The 15,275-nt window shown below is 51.3% G+C and overlaps 1 protein-coding gene across 2 annotated transcripts in view; it reads left to right on the top strand.

Moving 5' to 3' along the window:
- Positions 1-15,275, top strand: part of EZR (ezrin) — a 49,234-nt gene that overhangs the window by 22,243 nt on the left and 11,716 nt on the right. For both annotated transcript variants that reach the window (XM_081250711.1, XM_081250712.1), the window contains exons 3-7: positions 3,160-3,243; positions 7,661-7,756; positions 8,588-8,862; positions 9,427-9,510; positions 10,487-10,633. In XM_081250711.1, coding sequence (XP_081106837.1) covers positions 3,160-3,243; positions 7,661-7,756; positions 8,588-8,862; positions 9,427-9,510; positions 10,487-10,633 — 686 coding nt within the window. The remainder of the gene's footprint in view (positions 1-3,159; positions 3,244-7,660; positions 7,757-8,587; positions 8,863-9,426; positions 9,511-10,486; positions 10,634-15,275) is intronic.

Genomic DNA, 15,275 nt, shown 5'->3' with positions numbered 1-15,275 from the left:
CCCAGAATAGCATTTTACCCCCGACCCCATGAGAGACACGAGTAGGGTAACGACTAGTCAAGGGACACGCGCCCAGTCCTGCAGGGCAGCTTGGCTGGAGATCATTAACATGCTGTTCATTCGAGTGTTTAGCTTTCATGAGTTCTCCCATCTCAACCTTGGTCTCAAGATTGTAGACCATGCACTGTAAATGAAATACACATATATTGATTAAAATTAACCTTGATTTTGTAATTTTAGGGGGTGTCTGAAAATGAAAATTTTGGTGCCTCCCCAGATCAGAACTGGGCGTTGCTCTTTCCGACGGGGCTGGTAGGCACAGCGGAGGGAAAGGCTGTCTGCCTCCCGACACTGGTCCCAGCCATGCCTGTGACTGCAGCGCAAAGAGCTTAGCCTGATTGCTGGCTTGACAGCTTTGTTTGTGGCCATACACCAGACTGCAGGATTGCCTGGGTGTTGCAGCTCAGGGAAGGAAGTCCCTGGAAAGACCAGAACAAGTGAAGCTTGGTGGAATGTCTCACTGGAGCTGCTGATGGTCTTTTTTTTTTTTTTTTTTTTGGCTTATTTTTGGCTGCATTGGGTCTTTGTTGTTGCACACGGGCTTTTCTCTAGTTGCCGCGAGCGAGGGCTACTCTTCGTTGCGGTGCATGGCCTTTTTTCATTGTGGTGGCTTCTCTTATTGCGGAGCACGGGCTTCAGTAGTTGCGGCACGTGGGCTCAGTAGTTGTGGCTCTCATACTCTGGAGCGCAGGCTCAGTAGTTGTGGCGCACGGGCTTAGTTGCTCCGCGGCATGTGGGATCTTCCCGGACCAGGGCTCGAACCCGTGTCCCCTGAGTTGGCAGGCGGATTCTTAACCATTGCGCCACCAGGGAAGCCCTGATGGTCATTTTAAGTGCCTGTGTTGGGAGGTGCAGTTTTTGCGGGTTGCGCAGACCTTTCCAATGCACTTAATTTTTAAGAAAGTTCACTTTCTACATACTACTGGCTTGTTACATCTAATCTCAGTAAAAGTATTCATTTTGCAGGTTCTTTGCTTTTTCAAAGAGTTGTGTGAACTTTGAGTCAAATATGAACCAGCTCAGAACCTTAAAATAGTTTTTTTTCTAAATTCCTGTTAAAGTTTGCAAAATGGTTAAAAATAGTGTGATGATCACTTTTTTATGTTAATTATTAGCATTGGTTTCCGGAGGTGACCTTTTTTTCTTGGTCCTCAAATTTAGAGGTGATCGAGATGTAGGAGTTAGAGTCTGAAATCTCCTACGCATGAACCTCTGGTCTCTTATATGCATCTTAACCAGGGTAGTGGCATTCAGTACACATTGTTTGGTGGTTCAGTTTCTGAATCAGTAGGTAACAGAGAAAGAAAAGCGTATCTGAGGCCCGGCATTCGTCAGCCCCGCATCCCTCCACGTCAGTTTCAAGTGTGACATTCATTGTGGGCTTATGAGTGTAATTTAATTTGGAGCTGCGTTTGTTACAGAATATTTGACTTTGGGGCTGCTTTTCACTTCTCTCTTATGTGCCCTTGGAACCATAATTGAGAGAGAGAGACTTGCTTTGTAACAGCCATTTTGTGATTTCTTTAAATTATTGCTGGCAGGAGAAGGAAGAAACTTAGGTTTTTATATTTAAATAAACTTGAAGAATCTAAAATGTGCCTAGTCTTCTCAGTAAACTTCAGTTCTTTAATTTGTAGACTTGTGATTGGAGAGGAAACGTGTATTAAAATCTGGAAAATTATGCCTGACTTCTCTGTATGTTATATCAGTCAGAGAACCTTTAAGACAGGCTGTATGTATGTAAAAGTATCTCTCAATCATCACAGTTTTGAGCGTTAGGGGAAAAATGATTTGTAAAGACTAATTTTTGTTCAACTTAGAGTCTAAGTATCCAGCCAAGGCATGACACACATTTGGAACTCAGCACTTTTTAGTTCTTATATCAGGAAGCTAAATAATACATTTAGGGGACTTCCCTGGTGGTCCAGTGGTTAAGAATCTGCCTTCCAATGTAGGGGACATGGGTTCAGTCCCTGGTTGGGGAACTAAGATCCCACATGCTGCAGGGCAACTAAGCCCATGCACCGCAACTACTGAGCACACGAGCCGCAACTAGAGAGAGAAGCCCGCACACTGCAACAAAAGATCCTGCATGCTGCAAGGAAGATCCTGCGTGCCGCAGCTAAGACCCGACGGAGCCAAAAATTAAATAAAATAAATAAATATTTTAAAAAATAATAAATACAGCCAGTCACTGTCCTCGTTACATTTCTGTCTGTGTTAGGAAGAATTTGGAATATATGTCTCTCCAGCTATTTATATATTTCACATGAAAAATGGTGAGAAGCAAGCATTTCTTAATGTTAAGCATTATAGTTGCTGTGTTGTTTTCCTTTGGGACCGTGATATAAAGTAGCTAGATTTGCATGTTTTTCATATGCTAGCCAATTCTGGGTTTTTTCAGGTGATAAATTGGAAAATGACCTTGAAATAAATTTCTTTAAACCACCAATATGGCACCATTAGAGACGTTTTTTTAGGCCTTCCCGTCACTACCGCCTTGTGACCTTACCATCCTAGTAATGCTTCCATGTTTCCAATGTCTTCACACTTACCTTTTCTAATTACTACAGAGTATCCTATCCTCTCCGATGTGTCTGTGATCGTTTAGCCATTTCCCTCTCCACTGTCGAGGTGGTTTCTAAAGCTGCTGGCGGTGTTCTTGTGCACAGACCCTCCTCTGTCCTCTCGTTTCACTTACCGACTTGGTGTGGACGCCCAGAGGCGGCTTCACTTAGCTGTCGTAGGGTCACAATGTGAGATGGTGTATGGAAAATATGTTGACAGTTATCGAAGTATTTTGTAGAAAAACAGCTTAGACCTAAGCGTGAATGTGCTTTATTAAAGCCACAAGGGCACACATTTGAATCCAAACTGCATGCATAGGCACAGAGCTGGGTGGGGGTGTGGTGTGTGTTTTGGGGTTGGAGGTGTGTGGCTTGGTGTGTGTGTGTCTGTGTGTGGTGACAGGTATGAGAATGGGTGCGGAGGAGGGACATACTCTCACCACGTTGCTCAGGACCGCTGAGTTCAGGTGGGACACTCGGAGATTATTAAAAACACCCGGGTAAGTGTAATGTATTCCATTCTGTTTTCTAGATCAATGTCCGAGTTACCACCATGGATGCGGAGCTGGAGTTTGCCATCCAGCCAAATACAACAGGAAAACAGCTTTTCGATCAGGTTGGCTTCTGTGAACTTAAGAGGGAGGGTTCCCAGGTAGACGAACGTGTTGGCGGCATCGGAATCACTTTGTTTGCCGAGCACATTTATTACCTTGGCTGGCCGCTAGCTTCTCGCTGTGGAGTAGACCATTTGTTTCCCTCCTGCCAGCGGGATCCAGCTGTCGTAAACACTCTCCCCGGGGTGGCCCCTGTTCGCAGTCCCGAGGAGAAGGGGCGCCGTGCAGTCTTCACGAGCCAGAGCCTCACCCGAGAGCTCTGGCTGCCACCCCTCCCGCTGGGGTCTCCACGGTCCCCCTGGCCGTTTCCTGCCATCTGGTTCGCGGCCGGGGTGCAGTGGAGGACAGTGTGGGGCCAGGCGGCCTCTCCCCAGCCCTCCCTGCAGCCGCAGTGTCCTGAGCCCCTCGGAGCTCAGCACACACCTTCCCTCCAGCCAGGTAACAGCCCAGCCGCGCTCCTGCCCCTCTCTTCGTGAAAGCTGAAGGTGACGCGGAGTTTTAATAAGCGCGGTGCACCACCGTGAGGGCCGTGATAACTCTTCCACGAAACGGTTCCAAGCTTTAGACAGAACGAGAGCTACCTTGCTGGGCTTTGTGAATTCTGCTCTGGGACTGAGGACCCCGTAGGGCTCCGGGGCAGGGTGTGCGTTCACAGCCCCCTGCACCGTTAGCGGCCTTCCTGAGAGGCCCCGCCGGTGGGCCAAGCCATGCTCTGCATCCCAGCACCAAACTGGAAAGTGGAGCGGAGTCCTGGCAAATGTAGAAACTATAGGTGACTCACCCTGGGCCTGATGGGATCTCCCTTTCATCCCCAAAGTCAGCACCCAGCAGGTGAATTTCCCCAAGCCAGTGAGCAGGGCCTGGGTGCTCACACCTCCAGGGCAGGGTTCGAATGCAGCCTCCGCTCTCCCTGTGTTGTTATTTTGAGGCCATTCCCTGGCCGTGCCTCACCCGATAACGATAAAGACATTTACTGCCTGGGGTGGGGCTGGACTTGGGGTGGAAACCTAAGGGTTTTCTTCTGAAAGGAAATCCTGCGCACCATATGGGGCAGTGGTGAGAGCAGGGACGGGGAGGAAGCCGGGGGTTCGGGGCAGCTCTGCCTGCAGCTAGCGCGTCCTCAGTCACCAGAGTTAGTGTTGGAACTTTTTTCAGTATTGTGTATTCCTATTGTGAAATACTGTGTAATCTGAGGACTTGAGGCTGGAGCGGACCCGTGGAGCCGCTCGTGGGTCAGCGGGACATGACCCGGCCTGTGTTAGAACTGTGGACACAGAGCCCTGGCAGGAAAGGCCGTCTCCACAGCCTTGACCCCAGTTGCACCTCGCTCTTTGAAGACCCACTCGTTTATCCCTCTGACGTGGTCCGTGAGGCGGGGATGCTCAGGCCCGTCGGCACAGGCGGGCCGGGCGCCTCTCTTCCCCTCCGCCACGCCGGGCCTGTCTCCTCCTGAACGAACATCCAGGAAGGGCTGCGGGCTGCACGGGGCTCTGCGTCCTTTCTCTGCTGCTCCATCTGATGCGCTTCTAGGTCTCGGAAGCTCATTCATGAGCCCAGCTGCCCGTCACTAAAATGTGGTCCTTCACTGGCATCGGTTGGAGGAGACTTGGAAGGTAGTTAGTCTGTCTGTTTCCCTCCCACCCCCTCTGTCACTTGAGTCTCCTCAGCAGTTAACTGTCCCCCAGCCCCAGTGCTGTTGCTTCGTCTGTGACTAGATTCTAGTCCAGGGCTCCGAGGTGACGGAGGCCCTCACAGAGACAGTGGTGGCCGTGGAGGCCGGGCAGGTTCCTGGTGGGGCCATGGTGCTTTCCCACTACTGCAGCTGCCGACGTGCTGAGAAAGGAGTTCCTGCCACGTGACTCTCTGCTCACTGTTTTCATCACCAGAAAGTATCAGTAGTATTTTCCAGCTGTCGCTTGAACCTGGTGGCACAGTGGTTAAGAATCCACCTGCCAATGCAGGGGACACAAGTTCAAGCCCTGGTCAGGGAAGATCCCACATGCCACAGAGCAGCTAAGCCCGTGCGCCACAACTACTGAGCCTGTGCTCTAGAGCCCGCAAGCCGCAACTACTGAGCCCACGTGCCACAACTACTGAGCCTGTGCTCTAGAGCCCGCGAGCCACAACTATGGCGCCCGAGTGCCACAAGTACTGAAGTCCGCGCGCCTAGAGCCCGTGCTCCACAGCAAGAGAAGCCACCACAGTGAGAAGCCCGTGCACCACCATGAAGAGTAGCCCCCGCTCGCCGCACCTAGAGTAAGCCCGTGTGCAGCAACGAAGACCCAACGCAGCCAAAAATTTAAATAAATAAATAAATAAATAAATAAATAAATAAATAAAAATAAAAAAAAACACTACAGAGGCATAGGTAAAGGAATGGACCCCACACCCGTTCAGATTTGGCTTGCGTGCTGTGTATCAGCTTTAGGCTAAGGTAGGGACATTGGAGAGAGCAGTGATTGTGTTTTTCTAGGAATGCTGGGTTTCCCTCGCAGAGAGGACTGACAGGTCAGTTTTTAGAATGGACTGCAGAAAGGAAGGTTGTTTACTTCTGTTGTGTTGTTTTGGGGGAGCCGTAGGGAGAGAAGTAGGGCTTTGAAACACGCTGAGGACAGTTGTCCTGGAAGTAGACGGAAGAGTCATACGTAAAGATGGGTGGCAGATCAGGGAACCCAGGGACGGGCTTCCACAGAGAGAGTGAGGGACCCGGGTCAGGACCATGGCTCCAGAGTCTGGTCGGCTCCGTGAAGGGGGAGTGGCCACATCGGAGCAGATGCAGAAGAGGAGTCTGAAGATCAGCGAGGGTCTGACAGGCACGGGGCAGGGACGTCAAGTGGACAGGAAATGGTTTCACGCCGGTCAGACCCAGGCTAAGGCTGCAGTTGGGTGGATGGAGTGGAAGGAGAGGTATAGAATGGCTTCTTTACGTGGGGCTTTCTCGTGCGGCTTTGGACGGCCCGCAGAGGAGGGCGAGGCAGGTTACGTATCCAAATGTTGAGATGGAGGTTTAGGAAACTAGCAGGATTGGGTCTAGAAAACCTGGTCTTTCAGTCAGCTTCCTCTATACTTGGCTACCACAAAAAGCAGACCTGGGGCTTCACCAGACTTGCGGGGGGAGCGCTGGTAAGAGTCAAAACCGCCCTCCTGTCGCTTCGTGATGAGGAGTCTCGGGTCTAGTGCCGCCTCTTTTTTTGGGTGAGTGAAGCGAGTGGATGAGCAGGTCGTTCCCTGGCGTGTCGTAAACGGAGACTCGGAGACTCGGGAGCTCCCGCAGGCATCTGGCCCCGCAGCCGAGGCCGATGCAGAAACAGGCTCAAGGCAGACTTTGTTTGGTGTTTCAGATTTTATTGTCAATAAGTGCTCCAGATACCTGATTTTCATTTCTAGTGTGTACAGCCCTCTTTCCCTTTAAATATGATAGAAGCCATATATTTGAAGAATAGTAACCTCTTTTTTAAAGGCTTAACATTATATGTCATGGAATTTAAAACTATGCGGCACAGTGCTGACAGTATTCAACAAGTGTCCACGGCAAGTTGCTTTTTGACTTCAAGACACAAGAGTAACCATCGTGGGGCTGTCCGTGTAATGGACCACAGGAGACTTTTGTCCTAGTACTGGAGACGATTTTAAAACTGTGAAACTCACTGTGGCCTAGGGCTGAATTCTACCTTCCTGTATCAGAATTTCACGTTTCTGGAGGTTGAAAGAGGGCTCGTCGCCCCGTGGCATGTGCGAAGCTGCGCACGCCCCCTCTTCCCTGGAAGCTTGTTGCCCGCTGCCTTCTATACCGTTCCGGGACCGCCGTTTCCCGGATCCCGCTGAGCAGGGGCCTGGCCGGCTGCTGAGGGGCAGAGACGGGCGGCCAGGGGAGGCTCTGCCGCGCGTTGGTGTCGTTCAGCCCCTTTTTCATGTGGGCTCCCCGACAGGTGCAGTCACACCTGTGACACACACACACTTTCACCGGTGGGTGTACCTGGCCCATTCCCTGTGGCCCGCCCAGCTGTCTTTACTCAGAAACACATAATGGAAGACAGAGGAGTAGGGGTGACATTTCATAAGATTTAAAGTTAACCCGAAATCTGCTCAAATTTATATGAAAAGTAAATGGTTCAGGGACTTCCCTGGCGGTCCAGTGGTTAGGACTTGGTGCTCTCACTGCAGGGGCCTGGGTTCGATCCCTGGTCAGGGAACTAAGATCCCACAAGCTGCACAGTGCGGCCAAAAAAAAGGAAGTAAATGGTTCATGTCTGTTAGTAACAGACAGTGTAGCGGAGGCCTGCCCATAGTGTCTAAGCTGGCTGGCACCTGGCTCTCCTGGCAGCTCTGCTGCACCATGTGATGGTGGCGGCCCAGGGCCACTGCCATCCAGAGAGTTCCTCCTGACTGTTTCGGCCCCGCCCCGTCTCTTTCACACAGGTGGTTAAGACCATCGGCCTTCGGGAAGTGTGGTACTTTGGCCTCCAGTATGTGGATAATAAAGGATTTCCTACCTGGTTGAAACTTGATAAAAAGGTAAGTCATGTTAACTATTTACAGGCTATTAATTGGGTTTGGTCTACTTTGTTGACATTGAAACTCTGTCTTTTGTTTTCTGTTCCTTTCTATTTGTGTCAAAGTTTTTAAAGACAGAGAGGTTGTAGGTTTCCAGTAAATGGGGATAGTTGCTGGAAATTAGATCCCGGTATTTCTCCTTACTGCTCCCTTATTGGAGTGTATGATGCTTAATTGCTCAGCTTTTAGTTGACCTTAGCTTTTTTTTTTTCAATGAGATTGTTAATCTTATAAACCATGAATCATCCACTGTTTTGTAAGAATCTGTTATTGCTCTGTTTGAACCTGTGATAAGAGTTTCAACTCCAAAGACTGGATAATTCCATTAACAATTACAAAGAAAAGCAGTAAGCTAAATGCGTTTTCTCCAGACAGTTTCTCTCTTTTCTCCAACTCCTGCTTTCCTCCCATATTACTGGACCCGTCAGGAGGGTGATTGGAGGCATGGAAGGGGGTGGGGGGAGCGTGAGGAATTACTGAGAGTGAGTTCATGGTCCAGGGCTGGCCTGGCCATGTGGACAGAGGCCAGATTCGCGGGTCACTCAGGCAGTCCCCCGGAGTTGTTAGCATCGCCCCCAGAAAACCAAGGCTGGGGCTGGGGCTAGTGTGAAGGTGTAACAGGACTCTCACTGGCCTTATGTCTTCCATGCTAAAAAGGTGACTTTCAGAATAAACATTATCTTCTGAAAACTGTCCTGAAGGACGCTTTTGAGTCAGTGGTTAAAACCTGTGTTGGGAAGGCAGGTCTTTGTCTTTCGAACTTGCAGTGAGGGTTTGGCCTCTGCCGCCCAGGTGTCTGCCCAGGAGGTCAGAAAGGAGAACCCTCTGCAGTTCAAGTTCCGGGCCAAGTTCTACCCCGAAGACGTGTCCGAGGAGCTCATCCAGGACATCACCCAGAAGCTTTTCTTCCTGCAAGTGAAGGAGGGGATTCTCAGCGATGAGATTTACTGCCCGCCCGAGACGGCGGTGCTCCTGGGCTCCTACGCTGTGCAGGCCAAGTTCGGGGACTACAGCAAGGAGCTGCACAAGTCCGGGTACCTCAGCTCCGAGCGGCTGATCCCCCAAAGGTGAGCCGGCGGGGGCCGGGCCCGCGTGCGAGCGTCGTGCCAGGAGGGTCGGGAGGCAGAAGGGCTTTGTGGAGGGCGAGTGTTCCTGCAGCCGGGGGCTCTGTCTGCAGTCACGGGCCGGCCTTCCGCAGGCCCTGTCACCCCTCGGTGGACCCTGGAGTGGCTTCTGCGACGGAGGGGCTCAGCGGGGGAGGGGGCCCTCCTCACAGGGGCCGCAGGTGCCGGAGCGGAACCTTCTTAGCTCTCCCTGGTGTCTGGTAAACCGGCCCCTGTTCAATCTTTTTATTGACTGGCGGTCACATAAATTACCTGTTTTGGAAGGAGAGGCCACTTAAAATAAAACACCTTTTAAAAGTGTTTCTAGCAAGACTGGGTTTGTCTCATTCCAAGTTCTAAATCGTCCAGGCTGTTAATTGTCATAAATAGAAATGCCGCATCTTAGGAAGTAGATGGTTTTATTTGAGAGAAAAGTCAAGGTTTGTGTGAGGGTGCTCAGTGGCCGGTCGCTCGCCTCTCCCAGCCCTTTGGGCTGACGGCTCTGTGCCCTCTTCCTTTGCAATCCAGAGTCATGGACCAGCACAAGCTCACCAGGGACCAGTGGGAGGACCGGATCCAGGTGTGGCACGCCGAGCACCGCGGGATGCTCAAGTGAGTGCTGGGCTGGGAGCCGGTCTTCTTTGCAGGGGACTCGGGTCCTTTGGGTGACTTGCTCGGAGCCGTGCCTAGAAGGGCAGGGAAGGGAAGGAGCTGCCGGTGAGGTTTCTTCCTAAACGAAGCCAGGTGTTCCTCCCCACCGCCACCAGGGCCAGGAGCGGTTTAGTGTACACCTTCAGTCCCTCAAGCCTTCTCCCCGCCTTGTTTCAGAGGAAAGAAAAGCTTGTGTCTGAAACTCTTCATTTTAGTCAAGGGGGCCGGAGCATTGCTCGCAGCCCACCAGGCATTTTCTTTTCCCTGTCACAGAGGTGCTGATTCGTTCATTGTCCATAAGGTGGTTGCCTTCAAAAGGTTGTAAATGTAAAAAAAAAAGTTCCCAGGTGAGAAACACTTGCTAATAAAGAAGCACCAGCGAGGCGTGGAGAGGATCGGAGTGGGACATGTGGCTGGTGAGAACGAAGCGACCAGATGCTCTGTCCTGGAATCCTCCTCTCGGGCACTGGCAGCAGCTCTCAGCATGATGTCCCATCCTCAGAAGTTCGTTTGCAGTTTGGGCCTCAGAGACTTTGTGTCCTTAGAATTTCCTGCCTGACCCGAGCATCTTCTGTGGAGGGAAATAACTCAAAGCCCAAGCAGTGGCCGCAAGTGAGGCAGACGGTGGGCTTCCTGAAGCACCGTGTGGGCCAGAGAGAGAGAGAGAGAGAATTTCCAAGGGAAGCCCTCTGTGTCCAGAGTGGGCAGCCCGAGCCAGTTCGGTTCTTTCCTGACGCGTGACGTACGCCCGTGGTCAGTGTCCGGGATGGCTGGGCGCCCACTTGGGGCACAGGCCAGCAGAGGGACAGCGACGGAGACCCCTGGCTGTCAGCCCGTCCTCCGTGACCGCACTACGTTTCAGATCCTGGTGGCGGTGTAACTGTCGAGCGCGGGGCGCACGCTAACGACGATGCCCATGTTTGTTCTCCCCACCTAGAGACAGTGCTATGTTGGAGTATCTGAAGATTGCCCAGGACCTGGAAATGTATGGGATCAACTATTTTGAGATAAAAAATAAGAAAGGAACAGACCTTTGGCTTGGAGTTGATGCCCTTGGACTAAATATTTATGAGAAAGATGATAAGTGAGTTGAACTTTATATTTTCTTTAGTTGGTGGGGTATCAGGCCTGGAAACCATGGAGAAAATGGCAAATGTGTATATGGGTTCCTTTCAGAGTATTTATCTAGCAACTTACTGGCCCAGCGTCTGACGCTTAAGAGCTTTGTGACTGTGAAGTAGCCATGGCGGAGGTTGGTTCAGAGGTGTGCGTTATGTCTCTCTTAGCCTGTTCATTAGCACATGTAGCACGTGCCGTGGGGCCCAGCAGGGGGACCACACCGGTCTGTGACCTCAGGATTTTGGAGCTTGTGAAAGAAGGCCGAACAAGAGCTGCAGGAAGCCATCTCCCGCCCCTTCCTCTGAGGCCGCCCCCGCTGCCTGTAGGTACCAGCACGCCCACAGCCACCAGCCAGGCAGTGCTGGGCGGCTTGTTTGTGCTGATCCGACCCAGAATATTTATGGTGCTATCAGAGACCTTGAGATTCTGCGCACAGTAGCCTTTCTGTACGGACAGTCTAGCTAAATGCTCTGAACCTGCAGGAGGTACCCGATTGCCTCAGTGTGTTAGTTTGTGGAGTGGGCCCTGCTGCAGTTCATTGCAGGCAGGCTGGCCTCCCCCGACTCCCTTTGCCCATTCCTGTGGTTACCAGTTCTGCGCAGATGCCTTTTTCCTGCCAAGGGGCTAGACACACACACACACAACTCATTCTGTTTCGGTGAGGACAAGTTCTCCGCGGCGGTTCCCTGTTCCTTGCGCTTGGAGTGGCAGCTCACCTGTCTCACCTGCTCTCGGCTCCCCCAGGCCCCAGGTTCCCACCCCTACCCCGACATTCATGAGGGGAGCAGCACCGCTTCTGACACATGATAACCTATACAGAGTCCACCATAATCCCGGCCACAGGCGCTCTGGCCAGGACCCACAGTCCAGACCCATTTCCCCTGGGGTGGGGACCGGTGCCTGGCGTTGCAGCCCCTCCACCGCGTGCCCAGGGTGGGTGGAGGAGAGCGTCTCCGCTGGGAGGCGCGGTGCCAGTCGGACGAATCCAGTTACACTTAGGACATGGCGTGCTTAGCAGAGGATCGCAGGGGTTCGCCTGAGGACCCCGAAGTGAGTTACTGGGGACTCTTGGTTTGCTCCTTCCCCGGTGTGCTAGATCCAGTGCTGGGGACAGGCAGAAACAGTCTGCATAAGTCAGGGACTCGGGAAACCAGCCCTCGTCCTTGTGGAGGCCCCTGAGCTGGAGGGCGGTAGCTGGTCAGCAGGGAGCACCGCGGCCTCGTGGGAATATACACGGGAAACCGCCTTCCTGAATGAGCAGATCTTGTAACATAGCCAAGGCCAGGGCTGTCCGAACAGGTTTTTCAAGCTGCCAGATAGAGCCAGAGGCAGGGACTTGCTGCTGTCAGCTTGTGACTACCCTCGCCCACGCGGATGCCCGTTTCCTCCGAGTGGAAATCTGAGCAGCTTGGCTCTTTCAGTCCTGCCTCCGCTCTCCTCCCATCCCCCAGCTTAGCTGCGAAACGGGCAACCTCTCTCAAAGGGTCTTCTCCCCAAAGAAAAAAGCCTCTTGGGGTCCCTTTTTCATTGTATGTGTAACAGTCAAGTGGGGACATGTAGGACGGGAAGCATTGGTCCTCCTTTCTGTAAACCCTTAGATCCGAAGAGGAGAGAACATCGAGAGGGAGGGATCAGGCGGCTTCCCTGCACGCTGGTGTCAGCGTGGGACAGAGAAGTTGAGATTCGCTGTGTTATAGCCCTGCCCGGCATCCTCAGGCCAGAACAAAAACTAGAGGAGCCTGGTCCTGCCCCAGATTCTTCAGTGCTTTGAAAGCACCCTTCTCCCCCGGCTTTGTCCCTCCCCTAGTCCTCCTGTCCTCAGGAGTTTCTGAACGTGCCGTGGGCCCAGGGCTCCAGCAGGGAGGATGCTGGGAAAGGGCTGTAGACCACGAGGGGACGAAGTGAAGGCCAAGTGTCTTTTCCCTTACATTCCTTACCCAGGGTTGTAAATCATGTATTCTGATTTACATTTCTATTTTATTGGCACTAGAAATGATGTTTCAGCCATTTAAGTACATTATTTTTTTCCAGTTTCTAAAATTATGCTCACAGGCAGATTTCTTTGGCGGGCGCGGGGGGGAGGTTACATCTTCGTGCCTTACCGTCAGTGGCTTACCTGTATCACAGAGGAGAGCAAAAAGCGATTCTCTGGGTCTGTGTGTGCTTTGTTTTAACAAATACGTCCGATCGCAGCTGTCAGACCATCCTCTCCTTTCTGTCTTTGGTACCCTAACTTGAACACGGAACAGACAGAATTTTTGAATACCTTAGTTTCTTACAGAAGTTTGCCGCCGCGAGGACTCCGGCTAGACCACCTCTAGGGGGACGTTTAGAAGCCCAGCTCAGACTGGCCGAGAGAGAGGCTGGACACGTGCGGGGAGGGCCTGAGGAGAAGCCATGGTGGCTTCTCAGTGTGGCTGGGCGGGGGGCAGGGAGGGCGGCCGTGGGGACAGTTTTCTGACGGGCCTGCCCTGCAGAGGGTGGGCCCCGCCCGAGAGCGGGAGCGGAGGCCCAGGCCCCCGCCTAAGCGCCTTTCCTTCCATGTGGAAGTGTGGGAAGAGCTTCAGCCGCTGTTGGTTATCTCCGTTATCTGCCTCCGGGTGGGAGGGGCGCCTGGCAGCTCTTCTCTCTTCTCCCCCTCCGTGAGGCACGCCGTGATCTGCAGCCCATCCTCCCACCCCAGACCTTTCTAAATTCTTCCAGTGAAAACTTTCAAAACACTGCAAAATGAAAAGCATTTCACAGTGAAGCCCACGTGCCCGCAGCCACGAGCCTCCCGTTAGCATGTCGCCGCGGGCCTTGTCACGCCCCTCCCTGTCCTCATTTCATGGCCCTCCGCCCCGCTGGCCCCACCACCATGTTACAGAGTAAATTGCAGGCATCGGTATACTTCCCCCAAAATGCATACTGTTCGTTAGAGGTCAGTATGTTTTGATTTTCTTTTGATGTAAAATTTAATTACAACAAAGTGCACAATTCTGAATGTTCCTTTGCTGATGTTAGTCAGACACACGCCTGTGAAATCCTGACTCCTATCGAGAGGTGGAACATCGTCCTCGCTCTCTGCCGCACGTTTTGAATGTGAATGTTTTAACCATTTTGTTTTTTCGTTTTGAAATCATTTCAGACTTTAAAAAGGTTCCAAAAATAGTAGGTACAAAGAATTCCCACGTGCCCTTCAGCAGCTTCCCCAGATGTCAACACCGTAACATAAACACAGTCCAGGTAGCAGAGTCAGGACGGTCACCTTGATACGTGATGCCGTTAACGGTCTGTGGACTGTGTTCCCATCTTATCAGTTGTCCACCAATGTCCCTTTCCTGCCCCAGGATCTGCCTGGAATCCCACCTACATTTAGTTGTCACACTCCCCAGTCTCTTCCCATCTGGGACAGTCCCAAAGTCTGTCTGTCTGTCTAGCACAGCCTTGACACTTGTGCAGAACACTGACCATTGACTCTTTAGAAAGCCCCTCACCCTGGATCTGTCTCATACCTTCCCACGGTAAGATGTGATGTTTGTGCTTTGGGCACGAATCCGGCAGAAGTGCTGTTGCAGGCTTGCACGCAGCGTGTGGTGTCGGAATATCCTGCTTCTGGTGTTGACTTTGATCTCGGGTCAAGGTGGCGTTGGCCAGGCTTCTCTGCAAAGTTACTCACCTCCCCTTCGTAATTGACAAGTGTATTTAGGGGAGAGTCTTTGAAACTATGCGAATATCCTGTTTCTTAAACTTTCATCTATTAGTTCTACATCCATTGATGAGACTTGCATGAAACAGTTATTGTAGTATTTGAGAAATGGTGGGTTTTTTTTAAAAGAAATCATTCCATTTACACATATTAATGGAATTCTGTAAGGAACCAATTTCCCTTCTCCATTTATTGTTTAGTTACTTATGTTAATATGTGTTTTCTTCTGTGGGCCATAATCTATACTGTTATTTTGTAGCTAAAATCGTTTGAGATTTGCTTTTCAGAGCCCCTTTGAGTTGGCTCCTGGGCCCTCCTGACCCCATTATTTTCAAGGCACTTCTTACATACTGATACCTCCAGATGCTCCAGACCCTGCTCCAGCCCTGGAATCAGCTGTTTCTCCAAAGAGCTCTGGTCCCCTATCTTTCGAGAATTACACTTTTAAAAAAAATTGTGACTTATAAATCCTTTAGAGATCTGCTCTGTGGGTCCTTCTCTGTTTGTGTCCTCTAAGTGAACTCAAAAAAAAAAAAAAAAAGAAAGAAATCCTTGTAGACTTTAATTTTCCAATTGTGGTCAAGAATAAAAGGAGGTTCTTTAACTTAGGGGTGAGTCATAATTTTCATGTTTAGTCGTCATCTTTTGATACTGCAGTCATGCTTATGGAGGCTATAAATTGTTATACGACGTTTCAGAGTCTTAAAAAGACAAACTTTGCAGGTACAGCAGAAAGAAGAAGATGGAAGCCGTGGTGACAGGATGCCCAACCCTTGAGAGAAAGATGTCTGTCTAGCCTGAAGGTCCAAGTTTTCTGGGTTAGAAACCACTTTGAGAGACTCGTATAAAACTAGGAGACAGAGAACAGACCCTTGCGTTGGAAGTCTGGCCCGCAGTGCCGACTGCATGGCTGAGACCT

This window comes from Mesoplodon bidens, assembly GCF_964165515.1.
Source record: "Mesoplodon bidens genome assembly, chromosome: 12".
NCBI lineage: Eukaryota > Metazoa > Chordata > Mammalia > Artiodactyla > Ziphiidae > Mesoplodon > Mesoplodon bidens.
This window is presented reverse-complemented; position numbering and strand designations above follow the sequence as displayed.